Genomic DNA, 12,500 nt, shown 5'->3' on the forward strand with positions numbered 1-12,500 from the left:
TGAGCCAATTACAAGTACTAACTGTCTCACCTGTTTACCCTTTTGCTTGTGGCTAAGCACTTTGGGAGACATTTCACAAACAATAATACAATGAACACAACGTTTTTCCTGCGACTGTAGGTTAAATCTGTCCTTCTGTTATGTTAGCCTATCTTATAAACATAACCATGGTAATGTCTTTTAAATAAGGAAAAATTCTGTATATCTCACGTGTGCATTTACTTCACTAAGTTTCTGATTATAAGTACTTTGTATGAAGTGGTTTTCTACATATTATACTTTATTAACCTTTTGTGGAAAGAGGAAGCACAAGATGTCTGGAGAAGGCAGGAGGTGAAGAAACATCTCCCGTGTTTAGAAATCCCAGCACCTGGATGGCAGAATCTACACTCACACGTATCACTTCAAAATCATGGTGACGGCAGTAGGGCTTGAAAATAAGGACCATAAGTAAGTAATGATAGGTAAAGACAATTCATAACTCTCTTCCTATTGTAGCTGTGTATTTAGCCAAATAAGTTTCTCATATGCTCAAATGTTTAGGTTGAAGTATATTCCATATCACATAACATTAAAATAGGAGGAAGTACTGTAAAGGCTATGGATATACCTGAGGTGGAGGTGACAGGGTAATGGGAGCAGACAAGTTCCCACAGTGAAGACTTCCAGAATAAGAGGAGAAGTTGTTCTTAATCAGCTGGTCAAACATTTCTGAAATAGACTGTAAAAGAAGAGTAAGCCAAACAATTACCAAATTGAAAATAATGTGGATGATGCACATAACGTATGCATTATACATTTCAAGTGCTTCCACTAGTATTTAAACACTACGTTTTGTCTTTTCTTAATGTAATCAAATCACAAAGTTTAGACTGACTTCTTACCTTCTTGCTTAATCCTCCTTCTGGGATGAGTATATCGCCCTCTCCATTCAGCTCTATCAGTCGCTGATATAAAGGTTTTGAAGTCTGAAACAGCGATCAAAATATTACACATACTATTTCAATATTTCAAACAACAAGTAATTTCCGACAGTTAATATACAGCCACTGAGTAAAGTTGGAAGTAAAAGAGCAAAAGAAATTAATCTATTTCAGTGAGTGCTCATGAACAAAAACTCCTGAGCACAAAAACTCCTGAGCACACTTTCATTACTTAATTATTTTCACTCAGAATCATGTGCAATGCATCAGTAACTGATGCATTCTTCAAAAGCATAATTTTACTTGCTACCTCAAATCAAATCATTCCTGTCAGTGAATTGTCCAGCAGCAAATTCTTCAGCCTAAGTGATATTCAGCATTATATAAATAAAAATATTAATAAATTTTTTAATAATATCTTCAATGATATCTCCTGTTTAAAGGATAAAAACAATTATGTTACTGAAACAAACTGTTTGAATTACCAAACAAAATAATCCTCTAAAATCACTTTACCTGGAAGCTTGGTTCACTTGGGTTGGCAATGCAAACAATGCTGAGTTTTGCAGGAAATGGGAAGGGCAAAGGAAACTGAGCTGCTCCTCGGGAATGAGGAGACATCAGAGACTTCTGCATGGCATGCTGTCCTATCCCTGCATTACCATCGGTCACCAAAACAATCTGAGAGAAAAATGCACCAACTTCAGGGATATACAAAGGAGATGCACTCCATAACAGCAAGAAAAAAATCATAACAAGAAGTGCTGGAAAAAGTCCCTTGGTTACCTGACAAGGAGTTCCATTCCCCCACTCCTCCAGGATATGCTGAGCCGCACCAACCAACCCAACATCAATGCTCGTTTTATCTCCTTCTTCTACCAGATTCAGGGCATTTTTTATGGATTCAAAATCCCTTGTAAAGGGCATAAGGATTTTGTACACAGATGAAAAGGATATCTGCAAAATAAAGTGCAAGAAATCAGCAATGAGTCATTATTTTTTCATCTTATTTCATATTAATAAATAACAATAAGTAATCATATTTTCTTCACCTGATTTTCATATGTACCCCAATATCAATATATATAATAAAAGGATTGTGAGGATTTTCTTTCTACAGAAGAAAAACAAAAAAATGTAAAATAGAAAGCAAAGAATGGTTATGAAACAGATTAGTTGGGACATACTTTAATTACTTTTCATCTTGTACATTAACATATTTACAAAATGAGTTTCTGAAAAGTTAATTGTCATCATGAAGATTAACATATTCATAAAATATTCATATTCATATTCATATATATATATATATATATATATATATATATATATACATATATATATATAATACTATTCTTTCATCAATGCAATCTGATTATCCGAAGTAAATGTCAGAAGATTAACATATTCTCAAGATATGTTTCTAATATCATTTCATCCATCTTAACTTTAAAAGATATAATCAAACATAACCCTTACCAAGCAAGCAAATTCTAATTTACAATGCTGGACAAAGTGATCAAGCAGAATGTGGCATCCATGAGCCGCAAGATCCTTCCTCAATTCTAACCTCTCGGCCTCTTCTTCATCTTGGCATGGGCTTCCCACGTCAACGCCCCGACTCATAGATAGCGACACATCTAGGAGGATTACCGTTGGCATCTTTTAAAGCTATGCAGGTCTGTTAAAGAAAGATGCACAAATGATTAGATAATCAATATATTATGGAATGGGTTAAGAATGGTACCAGTAATACTATAACTATTAGTGACAATACCAGTGCTTAATGTAGCAACATCATCAAATTTTAGTGTTCCATTTATGGCCCACATTATGGTGCATATTGAATCTCCCTCCCCCCCCCCTAAGAAAGAATATACATTAAAAAATGGAGTTATGAATTAACTAAATTTTGTGATAAAGATTAAATGGTGAATTACAATGAAAAATAAGCATTAGTACACTATCAGTAATCCTAGATCATCCATTGCAAATCTAGGTTCACAGTTGGGTCTCCAACCTAAAAACAAAATAAATAATAATAACAATAATAAAGTAATGGAATTAGCTGGAGTACCTGTTCATGATCACCACTTTTCTAACTGTGGCTATAATGATGTTATGCACATGCTATAATTTGCTATATGGTACATTTTTGCCTTTAAGACCTCTTGCCGTAATTGTAATATAATGTTTAAATCTGGTTCTATATTTTACTTGAAGTCAGCAGACAAATTTACAAGCTCTACATTGCCAGTATATATGTGGTGAAGATTTGCTGGCCTTTGCTGAAGTGCCATAAATGCATGCTTTGTATTTTTACCGAAAAATGTTCAACTATAAGAGCAGAGCTGTGTGAAAGTAAAGAAAATATATAATGTATAAAACACCACTATCAGGTATATAAGCTATTTTAAAAAATAAGAACAAGATAATCCTTATTCACCAGCCCTGCTCACGTAGCAATGATCAGCAGTGCTTTGGCCTTCATGCTTTGCGCTCCAGTGAAGGCAAAAAAGTTTCCAACAGTTCTTACCCTGCTAAGACAGTGATTCCTGACTTTCCTGATGTTAAATTCTTCCATACAAAAAATCATTCCAAGCTCTAACTTGTCTAATATTTTTGACAAGAGTTTGTTAACCTTTGAATGAGACTATAACATGGAAGCTACATTGCTGCTTCATGTAATTTATTCCAAACCATTACCAAGCTCTCCATCATAGGTATAGTGATAATTTTTGGGTGGATTTGGATAGAATTATGGCCAAAATTATAGCCTATATAGATGTCTTTGAGCTTTTTGTCAAAACTTCAATTTGCAGAAATTCAACTCTGCTTCCTATTATACACAGAAGTTATTCATTACAAATCCAACACTATGTTGCTTTCCTTGAAAAATTTCATAGTGTGAATACAAGCAGTATTACCATAACTGTACAGTGATATACATAATAATAACAAATGACTGAATTATACCTAAAGTGTGATAATTATAAGATAACGATGATAATACTAACATTGCTCACTCTATTGAAGTCGGGTTTAGTTACGTTACTCCCAGTGTCACAAAAAGTATTTCTTTTATTTAATGTAGATTTTCTTACCCCTTGTATGTGTAGTCATATAAATAGAGACTTATTTTCTTCTTTTCGAGCGAGTTTAGGCTTTAAACCTGTCCATTTCCCCCCAAAATAAGCACTTTCGTGTTTGCTGTGTAACCAACACAATTAAACTACATGTTTGTCTTCCTTTAAAAATATTGTCCGAACTAAATATGGCCCGCTTTCCCTTACCCTAATCACGAGCGATTGGTCTGGATTATTTTTGTTATTATTAAAGATATGAAGGAATTCTTGTAAAGGATGTAATGTTCGCAAGGGAATAAAGGTTATATCTTCAAATATCATCATTAAAAAAAGGCAAACAAGCATATTTACATACAAGTAACAGAGATGACGAAGTTGTTTCATACATGCATGTGTAGTGATATATATGATGATTGGTGGTAAGTATGTACATGTGTGGACATGAATGTATCTACATGTATATGTATATATTTTCTTTATCTATCAACCTCTTTATCTATTAATCAATGCCCCCTAATCCCGTGCTCGTAGGTGTCGTTGGGGGGGGGGGGGGGCTTAGGAGACGGACACTGGGGCCAAATGTATCGGATCACCTCTTCTTCATCCCCTTCTTCTGCCCCCTTCCTAAGGTGCGAGAGCCGTGATGAAAGGATGAACGGCTGGCTTTGTGTCAGTCATGATCAGCCTTCGGGAGCCATGGGCCCTTATCTTTCATGGACCCTTAAGCCCCCCATTCACGCTACGTAAAATAGCTACGGTTCAAGTATGGTTCAGTAAGTGAGTGGGGCTTTTTTTGGTTTGCGCAGTTGGACGGAACCATAACATAACAATATCCAACGTGTTTGATATTTCCGCGGCTTGTGGCTGTACCATAACGCAGACCATAACCGTGTGTGGGTGTTTTCACCCAATTTGCTCAGTTTTGACTAAAGGAAATCGTGAGCACGTGTTTAGCTGAAAAAATATATTTGCTAATTTCATTTATCTTTTTTTATTTTCAGGTGCATTTTCCCCAACATGGAAAATAAATTTAGCAGAGAATTCTTAAGTGAAGTAATAGAACTGTATAGAAGTTTCACGTGTTTGTGGAAAATAAAAAGCAAAGAATATTCAAATAGAAATTTTAAAAATGAGGCTTACGTGGAACTTGTGAGGAAATTCAGAGAGAAAATACCGAATGCAGATAGAGATATCCCTCTTCAAAAGCCATGGCTTGCACCATCTTGACTTTTTTTCTTTTTTCTTTGTAATGTAAGTGCCAGCGCTACATGTACTAAATCGTCCGATGAAAAACAATCAGAGAGAGACATCTTTCCGATTCAAAACGTTGTGAAAACTGAGCAAAAGAATGTAACGTGAGTGGCCTACCCACTCGGGCATAGGTTTGTGCAGTTGACTATACCATAACCCTACCATTGCTAAAGACTGTAGCGTGAATGGGGGGCTTTAGGGATAGACCGTTTCTTCTCCCCATTTCTTTCAGGCTCACCATGGCCAATAAGGAACACTTTTTACTCTATTAGGGGAATTAAGGCTTGTCACTTCATCAACTAGCCGCTCTAAATTTGATTTCATTGATTTTTAGAATCCTGTCTCTCCTCTATACACGTTTCCGACCACTGGTACTAATACCCCATCCTCGATGTTTTCTGTCAACTTTGTTCATTCCGAACCATCTACCCAGGTCATTACTCAACCTTCAGAATACACTCCTTCCTCTCTCCCAACATCCTCCACTCCAGCTCCTACTGTACAGTCTTCTTCATTGTCTACCCCCACCCCTCTTCATACTACTTTTCAACCTTATCGTCCTCCTCCCAACAATACTACCTCTCTCCATACCACCCCTTCCACCTCTGCAAACCTTTTGAGTACCCTTTTTGGCCCGACCAAATGGGATCGAATCTTTGTGATTCCCCCTACAGTCCCGTACTCTGACAATACCCTTCTCCAAAAACAAGTAAGTTAAATTTCCTTTCGCATTCCAATCAATCACGCCTTTTCACAGTTACTCTGAATCCTAAGTTCGTGCACCATCTACCCTGATTGACCTATTCTTGCCCAACCTAACTCCCCCCTTAATACTTGTAACGGGACTGTTTCCGTCTCCCCAATTGATTGTCCTGTCTATGGCAAGGACTGGTCAGACTGTGAGTGAGTGAGACTAGCATCGCTCGGACCTTCCATGTATATGGCCCAGCTTGTGTCAGCTATTTACGGCTGTCTCAATTGATTCTAAATGTCACTCAATGCTTACCGTGGTGTGAAAGTGACTTGCTCGCATGCCTCGTCGACTAGGATACAGTAGCAGTCCAGTGCTACGCTATTCCTCCCAAAGACCATCGGAAGCTCTACACTAATATTGCCAAGAATAACTTCCGTAGACATGACCTCCCCGTGAAGTTTATATTGGTGGGCTTTCCTCCCCTGTCCTACCATATCAACCCGCCAATGTCAAAAATATTGGTGTTTTGGCCACCCAGGCAAATACTGTCGCTCCACAGCCCGCTGCCCTCTGTGTGCCCAACCTGGTCATAACCGTTCAAATTGCTCTGCTTAGTCACGTACGTGTGTCAATTCTGGTGGTTCCCATAATGTATTTTACAGGAGCTGCCCTGCCTACAACCTCGAATCTGAGGTAGTCGACGAGGTTTTTCTTTTTCTACCTATTCCAAAACTGTACTTCGTTTTGCTCCCCTCCCATCTTCTCAAGAAGTCTCAGCATCTCCCAGTTTCTCTTCCCTCTACCCCGAACCATCCTTCCCACCCAACTCCCCAACATAAACTCTTGAAGACATCTAAAACTTCCAAACATGACCCAAGAGAATGCTCCACTCCCTCATCTACCCTCTAATACCTCCATTCCTACTCGCTCTACATTAAAAATATTTACCGATATCTACCCTCCTCCTTCCTAAGTTCCCTCTACCCCTCTTCCTCCCACTCTCCCCAAAACACCCCATTCTCTCCTCCTCCATGTGCATCACCATTCCCCCTATCTTCCCCATTATCCTTATCACTCCCACCTGAATGGTTACGTGACTCTCTTATGTCACAACAATGCCCTTCTCCGGATCCCTCCCCCCCCCCCCCTGACATTCTTCCCGATACTTCACCTTCCCCTGTTCCTTAAATCTTATTCTCTGTATTCTTCTCCTACTCCCACAACTATCGTTTTTTTTTTTCTTTCTCGTAATACCTTTTCATAATGTTTCTTTACTTCATAATACTAGCATTACCATTTATAGAGATATTGCTAGCAATACCGTTTTCATAACGGGGAAATGCATAAATTATTATAACTGAAAATCATTAACCTCTTCTGTTTACAAACCAAAGCAAAATTGTACAATAAGCTACGGATGCCCATGTCTAATACATATACATCTACACCTTGTAACCACGTACATGTAAGTAATATCTGACAGGTTTTGATAATGCAATTATGGGAGGCTAGGTATATTTACCTTTGTTGGCCCCCATAGTGGTAGCTAAAGTGAGAATTGGGCCTCGAAAGGTTTTGAATTTGACATCCATGTGCCAGACCAGGGGTTCCCAACGTTTTTTGTTCCGTTAGGCATTTTCATAGATTCCCGTGTAACCCTTAAATTAAGGAAAATAGCGAGATTAATATTTTGATATTTCATCGTGAAATTTGCATTTTAATCTTAATGGTCATAACATCAATAAACTAAAATTAGGTAATTCATAAAATATTTTGGTTAATCACACATACGCGGGATGTTTTCATAACTGTGAAAAACATTTGGTATTCACTCTATTCTTGATACAACTGAAGTAAAAGCTTTGCTTACAAAAATGAGGAAAACACACATCGTTCAGTCTGAATGCAAATTACAATATGTACTGTATTTGTTGTATTTGTTGATTTGCTCTAATTATCATTTACTCTAATGATTTTTTTCAATGTTCTTGTAAACAATATATTTTTTTCTTACCCGAGCTATGAGAAAGGGACGGAATCGATTGAGGATGGGACGAGGATGCTGTGAAAGTGGATGAAGGTGGTCAGAAAAAAAGGATTCAGGATATTATCATCATATCATTGTTGTTATTAGCAGTAGATCTATTTGTTATTTGTTAGCATTCATCTATTACGAGTTAATCAGTATAATAACAGAAATAAAAATGTCCAATAGTTCCTTTATTAATTGTATACATATACGTTCTCAAAAACAGCGGTACAGATTACTACGATGTTACATGAATTATGACAGAATGGTTATAAGAAATACTAATACTCTTTATCAAACTGGATAATATAATTAGGCACAGAAGCTCATGGTAATCACACTTTCAAATATTCTGATCTTATGGTGCAAAAGCAAAACAAAATATGTAAACAATGACTACACGTTCCTGTATTAGATCACAATCACCCTGTATTTATTATAATTTAATATACTGGACGTCAAAAACATATCTGCTAAATATCTGTTAAAGTAATATGAACAGGTTCCCTTGGCACTAATGACAGTGACAACTAGCGCCGTCCTATTAGTTTATTGAAGATACATGTCAATGCATCCAGGTAAGCGACAATTGTAGAAGCGCTCAGGGTACAGCATTTTGTTATTCTTGGTAGGCATGTTCTTCCAGAATTCACGGATCTGAAATAGACAACAAGGAGGAGGATTACCTTTTATCTGTGGCGAGACGGTGAGAAGAATGATCGGCTTTTGAACAGTGACATGGACAGATTTCTCAAGTGGGGCGAGGGCTCAGGTGAAAACGGGTGCCTTATTTCCCTGGTTTTGACCAATAGGGTACTTTTGGTATGAACAGGAAATGCACTCAAACAACCACATACACATCCCTACATCCCTAAACAGGATGACCTAACTCACTTTTCCGGAGGCGATTACAGGGGAGCTGGCCATGCTCTCTTCCCCCTTTTTTTTTATCCCAATATTCCCTAAGTGCCTGTAGAACTAAATACCTTTATATATAAAAAAAAAAAAAAAAAAAAAGCCATATATAAATTACTTAGGAAACTTTCAGCAATCACCCTCTTAAAAATCTTGGATTCAACTTTTCCTTCATAAGCCAACGCAATTTTTCCTCCACAGTGCAAACGATACAATACTCCACGTCATTGGCCTTAAAATCTTTGACAATAAGGGAAAATGACAACAATAACATATAAGATACAATACCTCGCAGTCTTCGAAGGTCTTCATGGTGGGTGAGGAGGTGATGGACAGGTAGGAGTCTGTCGGGAAGGACGTCGGGTTCCACTTGAAGCCGAGGGACATGTCGGGTGTCGGGTTTCTGGAAAGGAGAGAGAAAATACGTGAAAATGGAGGAGGCTATTGGAACACACGATGAGTAAACACGGGGTATCTGTGATGAATAATCGAAATCGGTTTATGATACCGAGATCATAATATTGTAGTTACTATTCGAACATAAATGATGAGTAAAGAAAGATTATCTGTGATGGATAATCGAAATCAGTTTATAAATATTGAGATCGTAGCATTGTAATTATTATTCGAACATATATGATGAGTAAAGAAAGACTATCTGCAATAGATAATCGAAATGAGTTTATAAATATTGGTATCATGGTACTGCAATTGCTATTGGAACATATACACGGGTTCTGAGCACCCTAATATTCACACAAAACAGGGACCTGAGATATTTGCCCATTACCCGAAGGTAGCGAAATTGGTCCATAGCTCCACCATGATACGGCTAACGAATAGATCCTCGTCTTGCTTCAACGTTTTATTGCCTTCTGCTCCACTAAACAGGTACAAAATATCATCTGCGTGACCGACATCTGAACAGGAAAAAATAGTACATTGGATAATTCGTCAACTTCGTCCACAATAATAGTGACTTGACAACCCGTATAATCGATCGTCAAACACTGGAATTCATTATATTTGTACCACTATAATAAAACAATATCAGCAATCATATAACCAAATCTCTCAGAACTGGTTGAAAGAATATATTTACAGCTTTTGAACCAATCCGGAACAGTAGGGAAAAGACCGAAAACAAACTGGTGTTCTCCGTCATGCTGCAATCTGTATGTAAACACGTTCTGATGAGATGTTCTGAGGTGTTGCCCGACCGCGTCCAGGTGACACATGTCGAACAGTCTATCACTGGAAAGCTAAGACATTTGGTGTTCTCATTAAAAAAAAAAAATATAGGATGTACATATTTTTTAATACCCTACTTCGATTAATGTTGTCACTCGAAGGTATCTTTAAAGGACTGCATGTTTTGAGAATAAGCACTACATGATACAGCTGGAAAATGATCTAATTTACTTCTTTCTCCGTGATTCTCTCAAATCGCTATCCTCCTCATTATTGTAATTTCCTACACAATGATCATTAACAAATTTATATATTATCATTACCCACATTATGATCATAAACAAACATATATCGTTATCCACATTATGATAATTAACGAGCTTATATATCATCATTACCGACATTATGATCATTGACAATTCTATAGACCAGGACTACTCAACTGGCGGCCCGAATCCGAACCTTCTGAGTGTCGTAGCGAGATTCCAGGCTCCAGGAGGGGAAAAGTATAATTAAATAAAAACTGAATGACTTTTTATATCCACTAGTTAGCGTAATATTTTGTATAAAAGGTCAAAAAGTGATCAATCATATGGGAACACTATGGAGTACTTAGATTATTGGTATAATTTTCATGATTGCATGTAAAATATTTATTCGGACCTCTGCTTATATTGGAACTTGTCTTACTGGACCTTTGCTCATTACAGTTCGAGTAGCCCTGCTATAGGCCATCAATATCAACATTGTTATTGCCCTCATCACCACCCTCTCTTTACCCTGATAAGTGAATCCCGTTTCTCTTCCGTCACTTCAATGGCGCCCAGGTAGTGGTGGTAGGCTCGACGTGCCAGGTACTCCGGATCGTCTTCCCAAGCTTCGAAGAGCAGTGAAACCGGTCCGTTGACAGTGAAGTTCTGAACCAGGCTGTTTGCAGCGGTTTTGTTCAAGGTGAAAACTGGTTGAAGGCAGAAACAGGTGGTCAGTTGTTTCTGGGCGGGGTTGTCGTGGGTATAGGTAATACATTTTATAATGTCAGTATAAGTAGGTAAATGGTAAAAGAAATGCGAGTTTACAATGTATGACAATTATGAGAGATAAAACGTTCACGAGAATGAAGTCCTGAGGGATTCAGTGCTGTGCTTTTCGTTTCATGGCTAGGCGCAGCATAATAATTGACTTAGGATGATGAAGAAATAATCAAGGAAACAAGGAAACTCCTTTAGAAAAGAAAAGACGAGTTGATTAAGACTTCAATCCAGATGTTTATGGGTTAATACTATCTTACCCTGTGAATAAGATGTCCTTTATGCTTACTTCAGTTTGAAGTAGCATTGCGTATACGTAACATATTTTACAATGTCAATATAAATAGATAAACGATAAAGAAATCCAGTCTATAATCTATAACAGTTAATAAAAAATAAAAAAATATTCGAGAGAAAAAGAAACTGAAGGTCTCCCTAGTTCTTAAAGATCCTCTAAATCGGCGATTCTTAACCTGGGTGTCGCTTGAGGTTTCAGCGAATTTCGCTCTTTTTCTTTTACGAGGTTTTTAGATTAGTGACGTTTTCAGTGAATCTGGGTTTTCGCTTTGATTTGTTTTGTATTACCTCTACGCAAAGTTCACCCTTAAAAGAAAAGAAAAGAAAAAAAACTTATGGGCCACAGTAATGCCGTGGACAGAGGCTCAGGAGAGGTGTCGGAGAAGAGAACGAAAGGAGGTAAAGAATCGTTCTAAATGTTCTTAATCTTACTTAGGCCAATCACGGCTCCCTCATCTTGCGTAACCCCAGATATCATGTCCACCTTGTTGTACCATCCCTTTCTCAGCAAATTGGCGGGGTAGTCGGGTAGAAATTGTCCATCAACGCGCGGTAACATAACTTGAGGGGCTGCGTTAAAGATCTGTAAAGAAAACGAGGGTGTTATACGTTTTCTAATTTGTGTTTTTTATTCTTTTTACGTTTTCTGTGGAAGAGATGATTGTGGATGATGATTGGGATAGTGAGGATGATATGATTATGAGGGATGTCTGGTAATTATGGTGATGATATAATAATGATTACTGATAGTTGGTGATCATATGATGACACGATGATTACTGATTGCTGGTGGTGATGATGATGATGATGATGATGATGATGATGACACCACCGATACAACTACTTCTGATGATAAGAATAACACTACCACCATTGCTGCTAGGTATGATGATGTTTATGATAATGATAATAGTAAAAATGATGGCGATGGTGATGATGGTATGAAACTTTAATAAAAGATATAAACATTGTCCTGCATTAAGAAAAAAAGAAAAATGGCTATTATAGAAGTAAGAGATAGAACTTTCGCAAGAAACCAGTTGCATGGCTAGAAAATAGCAGTCAAATTTCGAAGGGTTAGAGTTA

General features: G+C 37.5%; 2 protein-coding genes across 8 annotated transcripts in view; both read right to left on the minus strand.

Moving 5' to 3' along the window:
* The window catches only part of LOC125038522 (integrator complex subunit 14-like), a 10,018-nt gene extending 5,833 nt beyond the window's left edge, over positions 1-4,185 (minus strand). The window contains exons 1-7 of one of the 2 annotated variants that reach the window (XM_047632018.1): positions 4,028-4,185; positions 2,403-2,604; positions 1,710-1,880; positions 1,440-1,604; positions 885-968; positions 611-721; positions 289-430 (exon numbers count right to left, since the gene is read on the minus strand). In XM_047632018.1, the coding sequence (XP_047487974.1) occupies positions 289-430; positions 611-721; positions 885-968; positions 1,440-1,604; positions 1,710-1,880; positions 2,403-2,585 (856 nt within the window). In that variant the 5' untranslated portion in view covers positions 2,586-2,604; positions 4,028-4,185. Of the gene's footprint in view, positions 1-288; positions 431-610; positions 722-884; positions 969-1,439; positions 1,605-1,709; positions 1,881-2,402; positions 2,605-3,940 lie in introns of both variants that reach the window. The other variant, XM_047632019.1, reaches the window with a different exon arrangement.
* A 3,974-nt stretch (positions 4,186-8,159) lies between these two features.
* The window catches only part of LOC125038755 (juvenile hormone esterase-like), a 16,550-nt gene continuing 12,209 nt past the window's right edge, over positions 8,160-12,500 (minus strand). For all 6 annotated transcript variants that reach the window (XM_047632330.1, XM_047632333.1, XM_047632331.1 and 3 more), the window contains exons 7-12: positions 11,847-11,997; positions 10,869-11,047; positions 10,001-10,160; positions 9,689-9,818; positions 9,187-9,301; positions 8,160-8,640 (exon numbers count right to left, since the gene is read on the minus strand). In XM_047632330.1, the coding sequence (XP_047488286.1) occupies positions 8,533-8,640; positions 9,187-9,301; positions 9,689-9,818; positions 10,001-10,160; positions 10,869-11,047; positions 11,847-11,997 (843 nt within the window). In that variant the 3' untranslated portion in view covers positions 8,160-8,532. The remainder of the gene's footprint in view (positions 8,641-9,186; positions 9,302-9,688; positions 9,819-10,000; positions 10,161-10,868; positions 11,048-11,846; positions 11,998-12,500) is intronic.

Source organism: Penaeus chinensis, chromosome 25 (assembly GCF_019202785.1).
Source record: "Penaeus chinensis breed Huanghai No. 1 chromosome 25, ASM1920278v2, whole genome shotgun sequence".
Lineage (NCBI taxonomy): Eukaryota > Metazoa > Arthropoda > Malacostraca > Decapoda > Penaeidae > Penaeus > Penaeus chinensis.